General features: G+C 51.4%; 1 gene segment (V, D, J or C); it reads right to left on the bottom strand.

The window, feature by feature from the left end:
- Window positions 1-11826: 11826 nt before the first annotated feature.
- Window positions 11827-12384, bottom strand: LOC138401608 (immunoglobulin lambda variable 3-19-like). The segment is given in 2 exon segments: window positions 11827-12194; window positions 12339-12384. Coding segments are annotated over 2 exon segments (414 nt in total).
- Between the last annotated feature and the right edge of the window lie 293 nt (window positions 12385-12677).

Genomic DNA, 12677 nt, shown 5'->3' on the forward strand with positions numbered 1-12677 from the left:
GGAGGCCCCAGCTGGGAGGCCCTTCTAGGTCACCCTCCCCAGAGACAGGGCCTTGGCTTTGTGGTCTCAGGCAGTTATGGGACGTAAGCCACACCCTGAGAAGGGACAGAACCTGGGTTAGGCAGTTCTCTGCAGCCCACACAAGTCCCAGTGAGGACAGAGCTTCGAGCCCCAGAGGGCAGGTGGCTCCGCCCTGAGGAGCAGATCTCCAGGGTGCGCCACACTGGTCTCCTCTGCTCAGACCCTCAGGACTCTGTGACTCAGATGCAGGCGACCCTAGGTACTGCGTAGGAATATTCCGGGATATTTGGGCATGAGTGGAGGTGCTGAGCTAGGCTCAGACACCACACGTATGGAAATCCAGACCCCTTAACCACGTGACAGATGTCTCCATCTCACTATACTTCCTTTCTCATAGAGTTAGAATCATTTTTCACAAAGTCACACTCTAGGGTGGGCAATACCAGGGGGTCTGCTCCTGCCAGGCCCGCCCTCTCCTGACCCCCCCTCTGTAGCACCTGCGTGGAGGGCGGGAGAGAAGAGCAGCCTGAGGTCTCAGATCTGAGTGACCTGGCATGACTTTGTCCACACTTCTTCTTGGGCTGGAGGGAGAGGGTGACACAGACAGGGAGAGGGTTTATGTCTCACTTCCCTATGTGCCTGTGTCACTGTGAGACTATTACTACTAGTGTCCGATGACTGACAGTAATAGTCAGCCTCGTCCCTGGCCTGGGCCCCACTGATGGTCAGGGTGGCCGTGGTCCCTGATTTGGAGCCAGAGAATCGCTCAGGGATCCCTGAGGGCCGCTGGTTGTTACCATAGATGAGCAGGACAGGGGCCTGGCCTGGCTTCTGCTGGTACCAGTTTGTTGGTAGAACACTAAATATACGATCTCCCTGGCAGGTGATGCTGGCCGTCTGTCCCAAGGCCACAGACACTGCAGGCACCTGAGTCAGCTCAGCGGCCACATAACCTGCAAGAGAGGACAGGAGAGGTGAGTCTGGGGATGAGGGTCCCATTCCCAGAGGACCCCACACCCTGAAGCATCCCCTGTGCTGAGCTGAAGGTCAGGGCCAGGCTGATCCCTGGTGCTGTGGGGCTGAGCCCGGGGCAGCACCTGTGCAGAGAGTGAGGAGGGGGAGCAGGAGAGGGGTCCAGGCCATGGTGACACCCCAGAGCTCTGCCTCTGAGCCCACAGCTGGGCAGGGCCCTGCAGGGCTGTCTTATCACAGGAGGGGAGTCTCTTCATGCAAATCTACTTCCCTATTTCTTGTCACTTGTTGGGTGGCTGCCCGTTGAGCAGAGGATGCAAATCCTTCTCAATTTCCAATGTGTCTGAGATCCTGTGCAAGCCCTGAGCCTGAGGGCCTCACACTGGTAATTTATGAAGTTCATTACAGGGCCAACTGGGTGTCAGGAATGGAGAGTGGTTTGCACCTCATAGAAGGGCCTGAAAGGAAGCATCAGTCATGCCCTTTGCACCTGAGCTCTACCAGGGGACTTGGAACTCTTCAGGTCCCCAAACCAAGGCCCACAGTGCCCCCTGGTGCCCACAGGAGAAATGCCACCCTACATGTGTCACTAATTCAGGCACAAAGACTACTTCTGAGCACTTACTATGTGCCATGCACTGGTGAGTGACTTACAAGTGTAACCTCAGGAAGATTTTTACAGTGTGTCCGAGGTGGACTAGGAGCCCTGTGCCCAGGGCCCAGCCTTCATTGGTGATCAATGTTGGGAGGTGAAATGTTTTTCCCCAGGTCCCCCAGACAGCAGACAGTGGAGTCAGGATCCTTCCAGAAGACTCACCTGGGAGCCTGACCTTCCACCCTCCCTGCCCTGCCCGCACCTGAACCCTGACTCCTGCTCCCCCCTTATCCCAGGACTCGGGGACCCTGTAGATGTCCTTTGCTAGTGCTGCCACCACAGAGTACCAAAGACCCAGTGGCCTAAACAGCAAAACTGACCTTCTGGCAGTTCCAAAGCTGGAAGTCCAACATAATGGTGTCTGTACGTTGGTTTCTCCTGAGGCCTCTGTCCTTGGCTTGCAGAGGGCGACCTTCTTGCTGTGACCTCACAGGGTCTCTCCTCTGCATGTTCCTCTCCTGTGTCTCATATCTGTGTGTCGGAATTATCTCTTCCCAAGAAGACACCAGTCAGATTGGATCAGGACCCACCCTAATGTCCTCATTTTCACTCAGTCACCTCTTTAAAGACCCTGTCTCTAAATTCAATCCTATACTGTGGGTGGGAGCTTTATGATATGAATCTGATGGGGACACATTGAAGCCAATAAGCTTCCACCTTGTGGACTCCCAAACTCATGCCTTTCTCACTTGTAAAATACATGCACCCCCTTCTCATACCCCAAATCCTTCACTAACTCAGCATCCACTGTGAGTCCCAAATCTCATCTAAATATCATGCAAATCAAGTGCGGGTGGAACTCCAGGTCTGATTCACCTGAGGCTTTTAATAATAACAGCTTTGTGGGGTTTCACCTGCCCTCCCTGTTGTCATCTGGGTTCTAGGAAAGGTCACAGCTGCCACTTTATTTGCTACAATTGAAGGACACGGAGCAAGAAGTATCAGCAACAGGTGTGAGTCAGATGTAGGGTTATCCTGTGTGTCCACTCCTGAAGTCATTGAAAGTAATAATTTAAATGCTTATGAAATGGAATTTAGTAAGGAATGGGATGTCTTTAAGAGTATGCAGAAAAGAGAAATAATTGGTAGAGAAAAAGAAATTAAAAATACCGATTTAAATTTTTTGAAGAGCATAACATGGCCCAATTAACTAAGATAAATCCTAGACAGAAATGGGAGAGTCAAACGGAAAGGAATCTCCCATGTGCAAATTAAACCACAAACTCCAGTTTCAGCCTTAAGCATTAGCATGTTGATGTGCAAATGTAGAAACCTCCCAATGGTTACACAAAGGTGTGTAATTTGCCTACTGATGTTGAGTTTTCCTTGAGGTTCTCATGGGCTGAGGGTGCCCTTGGCCGTGGGGAAGGAGGGTGTCCCAGGAGACATCACCTCATACCGAGGAGACAGGGCGGAGTCTGAGTTAGGGGAAATGGTGACTTGCAACAGAAGCCATGTCCGCAAGGAGGACCTGCTCTTTCCCTGGCAGCTTGTTTGGGATCTTTACAGTTTCCTATCTCAAGCTCTCTTCTTTATCCTACGGTTAAAGTGTAAGTTTTGCACTATTCATTGTTTACATAAATATCCAGTATAGCTAAAACTCACACTTCATTTATTCATTTATTTATAACTCACAGAACGTTGACCATGTCATTTCTTTTCGGTTTCAGTTGCAATGCTGATGTTAAGGCCCTTATCTTAGAGTATGCGCTGGATTTTTCTAGACATTGATACAACCTGGCCTTGCCTATTTGTCCTGTGGACCCTGATTATCCATCTAGGGGAGTCTATTCCTGACACTGACATACTCCCAAAACAGGAAAAAATGAAACATAACCCTTATGAGATTGTGACATAGGATTATGTTGGACAGACCCAAGATTCAATCAGATAATGACCAATGTATATCGCCGATGTGCTCTTAAAAGGTCACCCCTGCAATGTTCAGGGCCATGCAGTTGGGACAGAATGTGAGGACAGGGGCAGGGAAGGATCCATGCATGGATGCAGAAGTGACCTTGCTCAGATTGTCACCCACAGACGCATGAATCTGCCCACAAGTAACAGGGACTGAATTGCTTAAACTACAAGCTCCAAGTTACTGTAAGCGGAGACCATATTTGGTATTTTCAACCAGGAAGAGTTGCGGTAGTGACTTCTGAGCATCTCTGCAACTACTGTCTGGTCATTGCCCGTGAGAACATTTTCTCATCTTACCAGATCGCAAGAACGATTAGAAACACAGCTGCACATTCCATAGAAACAGCAGGGAGGGAGCAGGAGTATCTTACAGGTGGAGGGAAAGCCCAGCCCCTTCCCTAATAGCAGGAGGGCAGGGGAGGTGCTGAGGCTATTTCAAGAGAGTAAACACGCCCCTTACCCTGCACTGCACAGATCAGCAGCTGCAGGTATGGCAAATGCAGAGTCTGGAAATGTATCTGGGAAAGATTCTCTAAGCTGTGCCTGAGCTTTGATCTACTATACACAAAAAGAGCAAGAAATTTGTTCAAAGTTAAAATGCTCTGATAAAGAGAAATAGACACTCAGTTTCACACCAGCATGGGATTTGCAAGACATGGGGCCCAAGTAGCCTGAGGTAAATAAAACAAACAAACAAACAAACAAAATAAACAAAAAATCAGAGTTATCAAGAAGACAATGTGGAAAGGAGAAGTTTGAAGACAGGTCTAGTTCAAATTTCTTTCATGAAAACTCAACTTAGGGTTTACCTCTGAGTTGCTTGACAGCCCAAGTGATGGAGCTGCCAAGATGGCTCAGGTCCCTGGGCAGTGTCCTCTGTCCTGTTCCTGCTGTCAACCCCCTTCTCCCTTCTGCTCCCAGACAGGCTGGGGCAGCCCCAGAGCCCCATGGACCCTCCCCTCTGATTCAGGGATGCTGCCCACCCCCGGGAGCCCTCCCTTTTCCCTGAGCTCACCTACATCTGCCAGAGAAGTCAGGGACAGGGGCTGGTCCCCTCAGAACAGGGCCTGGACCCCTGCTCGGGCCTCTCAATGCAGCCCCCGCCCGACAGCTTGGCTGCAGCTTCCTGAGCAACCTGAGCCCGGATCATGTAAACACCTACTCTCAAGTTCTTGATGCACCAAACTAATAGATCCCAAATATTTGTTCCCTGACATGCTGTTTTAGGAATAATATCTATGCAGCAGTAGTCAACTAATGCACATTTTAAAATAAATTTTTCCCTGTGTATTTAAGGTATATACCCTTATGTTACACCATATATCTATAGTAAAATGCTTTGTTTTTAATATAATCTATTTAATTGAAATTGTTGAAGTCTAAACATTAATAAGAGCTATGTTTAAAAACTGGCTCACAAATTCCAGAAAATTTAATAATTGTATCCAGCAAATTTGAAAATTTTTAAAATTACTTCTCAGAGATAGTAGATTGAGCAGGATTCCAGCTAGAAAGTTACTGTCCCCGTGGAAATTAGACATGCTCGATGTCAACGGGGAAGGGGTCACTCAAGGTGACTCTTCCCTGTTGGGCCATTTGGAACCTCCCATCCTTTGGGGACACAGTGCACCTGTGGGTGTTTCCAGGACAGGGGTTCAGTGCTGTGAGGGGAGGGGCGATGGTGACAGAGCACAGACTGTGTCACTCAGACTCTCCCCGAAGCAGCAGCCTGAGGTTTTGGAGCAAAGAGGAAGGACAAGAAGAAAAAAGCAACATTTTCCCCTTATATTTGTCCCTCCAAATCATCTTCAGACCTCGTCCCAGGGGTATCAGCTTCAGTACAGACGTGCCGAGGATGAGCCCAGCAGGGAGGGCCACCTGCACTAGAGCCTGGTGGAAACCAGGTTGGGTAAGATGCCATTTCTGGAGATGTCACTAATGACTCCTCTCCAGGCTGGTCCTCATGGGGTGGGAGACGGGGAGGCGTTTAGGGTGAGGATTTCCCCAAACAGCAGGGGCTGCCCCCAGCAGGCAGCTCCTTGTTACAGAGCCCCCGCCTTTGCAGAGCTGGAAACAGTTGCACATTTGTGACCACGTCACACAGGGAAGGGGGAGCCGTCATTGTCCTAGATGGTCAACCAGAGAGCAGGTTGGACTTCAGGGAGGGAGAGGAGGGGCTGGGAGGGGAGGGACTCCCCAGGCGAGTGACCTGCAGCCCCCTCTGCACAGGGAGGGGAAGCGTCTTCAGAGCAGGAGGGGCTGCGAGCTCAGGGCAGGTTTTGGTCTCACTTCCCCAGGAACTTGCACCACTGTGGACAGTGCCACCACTCCTATACGAGCTGCAGTAATAGTCAGCCTCGTCCTCGGTGCGGAGCCCTGAGATGGTCAGGGAGGCCGTGTTGCCAGACTTGGAGCCAGAGAAGCGATCAGGGGTCCCCGAGGCCCGATTATTCACATAATAAATCAGGAGTTTGGGGGCTGTGCCCGGGTGCTGTTGGTACCAGGCGACATCATTATACTTCCCAATGTCACTGCTGGTTCCAGCACAGGAGATGGTGACCGTCTGTCCCGGAGTCCCGGACACGGAGGGAGGCTGGGTGAGGGCAGACTGGGCCCCGGACCCTGGAAAGAGGGAGAAACACACTCTGGTGAGTCAGTGCGGGGCCCCAGGGGAGCCTGAGGAGCAGCAGACCAAGGGTCAGCCCAGAGGTCCCCGAGGCCCCTTCCCCGGAGGTGTCACCTGTGCCCTGAGTGAGGAAGGAGAGGAGGAGCAGAGCCCAGGCCATGGTGGAGACGCCCCAGAGCGCTGCCCCTGAGCCCAGCGCTGGGCCTGCTCCAGCCTCTCTTATCCCTGCTCAGAGGAGGGGCCTCCATGCAAATCCGCGTCCTGAGCCGCCTCTCCTGCCCGCCCTGCCCTGGGCCTGCACTCGGGGACTTCTGGGTCCCTGGACAGCAGGGCTCAGCTGAGCGGATTGAAACTCAGTTTGTATATTCTGATACCAGGAACTCTCTTTCTTTATACTGATTTGCATGGGACAGATAGACCTGCTGAAGTCCCTCAGCCTAGTGAGCTCCTGGCCTTTCAGTGTCTGTGCTGTGATGTGACTATGACTCTGTGGCCCTCCCAGGCCTGGGCACACCCTGCAGTGCCGTCTGCTGGGCACCCACCTCCTGGGTCTCTCTGTGGATAGGAAATGGGGCCCCCACCCCATGGAGACACCTGCTGTGCTGTTCGTCTCAGGTCTCCCCAGCTGCAGCCCTGTCCCCACCCCACCCCCACCCTGTGTGCTGAAGCATCTGCAGCATCGAGTCCCTCAAGCACATCAGTCACCCCCAGGCCACCCACAGGCCCCACTGAGCACCCAGGGGCACCTGGGGGAGGAATCCCGTGGAGGGACCAGGACTCGCAGAACCGGCCGCCACCCTGACTCTGAGTCTGCTGCTCTCAATCCTGCCGTTACCACCTGTGAGCAGGTGACTTTTCCCTTCTGGGCCTCCGGTTCTCAGCCTGAGAAATGAGGACCACGAAGTCCACTCTGCACCGTCCATGAGCCACAGAGATGTGACCAGAGTGAGACAGGGCGAGCTGGTAACAGACATTGCTGTGTGCACCACGGTGACAGTCACCAGGAATCTCTGACTTGTGGAAAGGTTTAATTTCATTTTACTGTGATTCATTTTTTAGGGTCACTGGGATGTTTGTTTCCTGCTTTCTTGGTTTCCCCATCTCAGGACACCCTCGGGCACCACCCAGCTGACCTCTGTCCCCCCTGGGACGCTGAGGAGGCACCGACGTTCCAGGAACACGTGTGTGTGTTGGTTCCCTCAAAGCTTCTCAACGTGTTCAGCTTCTCTTGTTCTCCCTGTCGCCAGTGATGAGACTCCGCTAATATTCTAAGTTAAAATGACTGCTGATGAGCTCAGGTCCCGTCTCAATACTGTGACATGCAGGACCGTGTCTCCCCTCCTGGGTTCACCTGTGAAACCACGGCCCATGCGCAGAGCAGCCATTCGAGGACCAGGACAAGTGACACACATGTAAATGGCACCAGCATTTCAAAGACCACAGAGTCATTGTGGGATCCTCAGTGTTTCTCTGTGTCCCCGCCCTGGGCTCAAGGCAGCCCCAAAGCTGAAGGGCACAAACCTGAGAACAGACAGGAATCCACACGTGCCCTCTTGGTCAGGCTTGGGGACGGGAAAGGAAACTCCTGGTGCTCACAGTGAGTCGGGGAGATGCACGTTTTGTTTATCCTTATTTTTCCTCTCTCTCTCCATATCCCAGGCTCCCACATATGCTGTGGGGCGGCTGCAGTGACACTGGAGATAACAGGAAAATTTCCTTGGTTTTTCAAGGGCTGTTCTCCCACGAGGGGAGCACAGACCCCTGTGGCAGGTTTCTCCTCTCCTCGGGCCACTGGGCCCCTGAAATGGCCTCATGAAGGAAGTTCCTGCCCTGCCAGGGAAGTAAAGTTCCAATGTTGGGACCAAAGGACCAATAAGAAATAAACCAGGGACTGGAAACTGAGAATGTGAGCAGGGACGAGCTTGGAAAAGCGACTGTGTGGCTCGTGTGTGAAATCTGGCTTCACCCCTGCGCTGTGCAGGCACTGATCTGGGCTACACAGGATGCCACAGACTTTGAGAATGAAAATGGTGGATCAGTCACCTTTCAGAGCTCACATAGGACACTTCATGGTGACACCCAAAACAGGGAAATACCACGGCAAAGGCATAGAGATCAAAGTGACATGATCAACCTTATCCACAGTAGACTTTTTGGAACTTGCAGCGTGGACCCCCCCATAGTAGTTTGCCTGCGCAAACACAACTATCAATATATTGATATAAAGGCCGGGAGCGGTGGCTCATGCCTGTAATCCTAGCACTCTGGGAGGCCGAGGCGGGTGGATCGCTCGAGGTCAGGAGTTCGAGACCAGCCTCAGCAAGAGTGAGACCCCATCTCTACTAAAAAATAGAAAGAAATTATATGGACAACTAAAATATATATACAAAAAATTAGCCGGGCATGGTGGCGCATGCCTGTAGTCCCAGCTACTCGGGAGGCTGAGGCAGTAGGATCGCTTAAGCCCAGGAGTTTGAGGTTGCTGTGAGCTAGACTGACGCCACGGCACTCACTCTAGCCCGGGCAACAGAGTGAGACTCTGTCTCAAAAAAAAAAAAAAAAAAAAAAAATATATATATATGATATAAAGAACCCAAAGCTTCATGACATAATGTTGCATATGTTAAGCATAGAACCCAAAATCACTTGACATACTAAAAAGCAGGAAAACCTCAAGAGACACGGGAGAGACAATGGACAGATGATTACCCAGAGATGACACCATTGGCATTATCTGAAAAAGGCCTTGGAGCTGCTGATATAAAAATCCCCAAGAGGTAAGAGAAATCACTGTTGAAATGAATGGTAAGAAAGTTTTCAAAAGTAATAAATGACATAATAGAAGATACAGTGGAGCTTCTAGAAACACAGCAAGCCAAAATCAAAACCGACACATGCTATTCCAACCAGATTAAACACTGCAGAAGAAAACATTAGAGACTTTGAAGCCACTGCCACAAAAACAAATGAAACTAAAACATAGGGGAAAAAAAAAACAAAAAACAAAAAACAATCCACCCCCACAAGAGAGAAAAATCAGTGATGATTTTTGGGATGACTCCATAATGCCTGTTATTCGTATTATTTAATCTCAAATGGGAAAGACACACAGAAGAAATAATGGCAAAATAATGGACCGAGCCTAATGAAAGATATAACCCAGTGTTCAAGCAGTTCAATGAGTTTGAATAACAGAGATGGAAATCACATAAGGTTCACTGTGACCAATGTTCTTGTTTTGGCAAAACTGCTTCTAGAGGCCTCTCCAGGCTTCAGTGACAGCACCAGAGCTGCCCTGCAGGGATGTCAGTGCACTGTGGCTGGAGCAGGGATGGGGGCGGAGTGACACTGGAAGGGGTGAGTGGAGCTGTGTGAGGGGAAGGTGGGGGTTGGGTCCTCTGCCCCTCCTAGCAGGGAGGCTGAGTCCCCGGCTCACTCCTGTCCAGGTTGGTTCTCGACAGGGGGTGACAGTCACCTCTCTGCACGAGGCCAGGCAGAGCAGGCAGCGTGGGCACCACGAGAGCACCGTGTGCTCACGAATGCCGAGTCCTGTGACCAGCCCTCTGCACTCACCCTTCCCCGTTCCTCCCCTTTGTTGTAAGGTCAAAGTGCCCAGCTCATTTCTGAAGAAGCTGACAGTGACAGGATTCTGACAGCACTGGTGTCATCTGAAAGCCGAGATGTACCGTCCAGGTGTGTCTGACCCAGACTCTCACCTGTACTCTCCGCTCTGCACCAGGCTGGGCTTGATCGTGAGCCACGACCCCGTGTCCCCATCAGCCCTAAAACCCTGTCCCTCTGCCCCTTCCAGGGAGGGGATCTTGGAATATTCCTCAGGAACATTCTGAGCAAAGAAACAGGAAGTGTCCATCACCCGATCCCTGGACACGATTCCTGCCAGACGTCAGTACCTGGCCACACCCCAGCAGTGGCAGATGCCTGGTGGTGGGGGCTCTTTTTTCTCCCCTGTGGTCACCTGCTGCTCAGGGCTTCAGGAGGGCTCTGGTTGCCTCACGGGGAAGCTCAGCCAGACCCTGGCCTGAGTGTGTGATGGGCGTCCTGTCAGGGACACGCTGTCCTCTCCTTGCCCAGCTGGCTCCCTGCTGGCACTCACTGTCCCTGATCTTCAGCACGTGATCTTGGGTGACGCTCAGTCGACACAATGTAAAGGGAAGCGATGGAGTGATGGACCCCAAATCTGGGTCCTGGCGAGTTGCGCAGTGACATAGGTGGTGTGATCTGCGCAGATGCAGGGGAGGGTGGATGTGGTCTGCATTTCATCTTCTTTCATGAACTGAAAATGTTCATTCCATACACACTTCTGTAGGTACGGTACCACTCGCAATAAAATACATAGGACATGGAAATAAAATTGATGTAAATCATTTTACTGTCCTAAACTACATAGGCAGGGTCTCAGAACACATACAGAAGTGGAGAAAGTTTCCATGAATAGCTATAAGAAGAAGGTACAAGAAGAGACCTCGTGCACATTTTGGAGGTGGTGGCAACCATGTCTGTCACAAGAATACGTGACCAATGAGCCAGGGGAAGATAGAGACAGAGTCAGTGGCAGGCACGGCCGCTCCTGCTGCTCTGAACAAGCTGAGGCTGAGGCAGAGGCCCCTCCCTGCCCCTGCAGCTCGTCCCCTGCGTGTCCAGACAGCGGGAGGGGAGCAGGGACGATGCCCCTCAAGGTAGTTCCGGGGAGGCCCCGGGGCGGGAGCAGAGTCAGGATTTCCCTGTCTCCAAACATTGTTCCTAACAGCGAATGTTGTATTTTTACTTGATCACGTGCAGTGCTGGGGATGGTGCGTTTCCATGACAACAGTCCTGCAAGGGTTCTCTGCCCTGGACTGTGACGGAAGAGACACGTCAGGCGTGAGAGAGTGCCAGTCAGCTGGGACCAGACACCCAACACGGGAGATCTGTGCACGGAACGTTGTTCTCTTGTTAACGTGAATGAAGTCATGAGAGACGCTGCCATGTGACAAACCTCGAGAACATTTCGCCAAGTGAGAGACGCCAGGTACAAAGGGCGTGTCCCACTGTGTCATCCACACGTGGGACACGCCCACCATAGGCGGGTCCTTAGAGACATAAAGTGGGTGACAGGGCTCAGGGACGTGGGAAACGGGGTGACAGGTAACAGGGGAGGTGCTTCTCTAAGGGACATTCAAAGTGTTCTGGGATTAGAGAGTGTTAGGCGTTGCCTGTTCCTATCAATACACTAAAAAGCACTGACTTAAAATGGTGAAATTTATGGAATGTGAATTATTCCCCCTAAAGTGAAAAGGCCTAGTGGCTTTATGGGTGCCAAATGCTTTGAAATGATTCAGAAAATAAAAACATTTTGTGTGCATGTGCCTGTGTGTGTTTACATATATATAACATGTACAAATACATAGATAAACACATGTGTACATACATGACACACTTATACAAACACCTGTACCTATATAGGTACACAGACAGAAAGAATAAAAAGCATTCATGATGAAATGTTAAAAGCTGGTGATTCTGGGACCAGGTTATTTGAGTCATTTATATTAATTTCTTTAAATTTTCTTTAAACGTGTAATTATTTCAAAGTAAAATGATATCAAAGAATAAAGCAAATGAGACCCTAAGATTAGTAGTGAGGTGCCTGAGTGAGCTCACAGGTGGTTTTGGTCTCCCTACCCCGTGACCTTGGACCACTGTGGAAAGTGTAACTTCCTCCATATGAGCCACAGTAATAGTCAGCCTCGTCCTCAGCTTGGGCCCCGCTGATGGTCAGGGTGGCCGTGGTCCCTGATTTGGAGCCAGAGAATCGCTCAGGGATCCCTGAGGGCCGGTTGCTGCTATAGTAGATGACTGTCACAGGGGCCTGGCCCGACTTCTGCTGGTACCAGTGTGCATAATTGCTCCTTAAGCTGTCTCCCTGGCAGGTGATGCTGGCTGTCTGTCCCAAGGCCACAGACACTGCAGGCACCTGAGTCAGCTGAGAGGCCACAGAACCTGCAAGAGAGGACAGGACAGGTGAGTCTGAGGGTGAGGGTCTCATTCCCAGAGGACCCCACGCCCTGCAGCATCCCCTGTGCTGAGCTGAAGGTCAGAGCCAGGCTGATCCCTGGTGCTGTGGGGCTGAGCCTGGGGCAGCACCTGTGCAGAGAGTGAGCAGGGGGAGCAGGAGAGGGGTCCAGGCCATGGTGACACCCCAGAGCTCTGCCTCTGAGCCCACAGCTGGGCAGGGACCTGCAGGGCTGTCTTATCACAGGAGGGGAGTCTCTTCATGCAAATCTACTTCCTTCCCTCTCCTGACTTGTGGGGTAGCTCTCTGGCGAGCAGTGAACACTGATCTGTTCCATCCCCCAGTGTCTCTCTGAGCTCTGGTCTGAGCCCTGAGCCTGAGGGCCCCCTGCTGGCAATTAGCTAAGTTCAAAAGAAGGACCAGGGGGTGTCAGTAGTGGAGAGTCCATTTAACCTAATAAAAAGGGCCTC

Source organism: Eulemur rufifrons, chromosome 21 (assembly GCF_041146395.1).
Source record: "Eulemur rufifrons isolate Redbay chromosome 21, OSU_ERuf_1, whole genome shotgun sequence".
Classification (NCBI taxonomy): domain Eukaryota; kingdom Metazoa; phylum Chordata; class Mammalia; order Primates; family Lemuridae; genus Eulemur; species Eulemur rufifrons.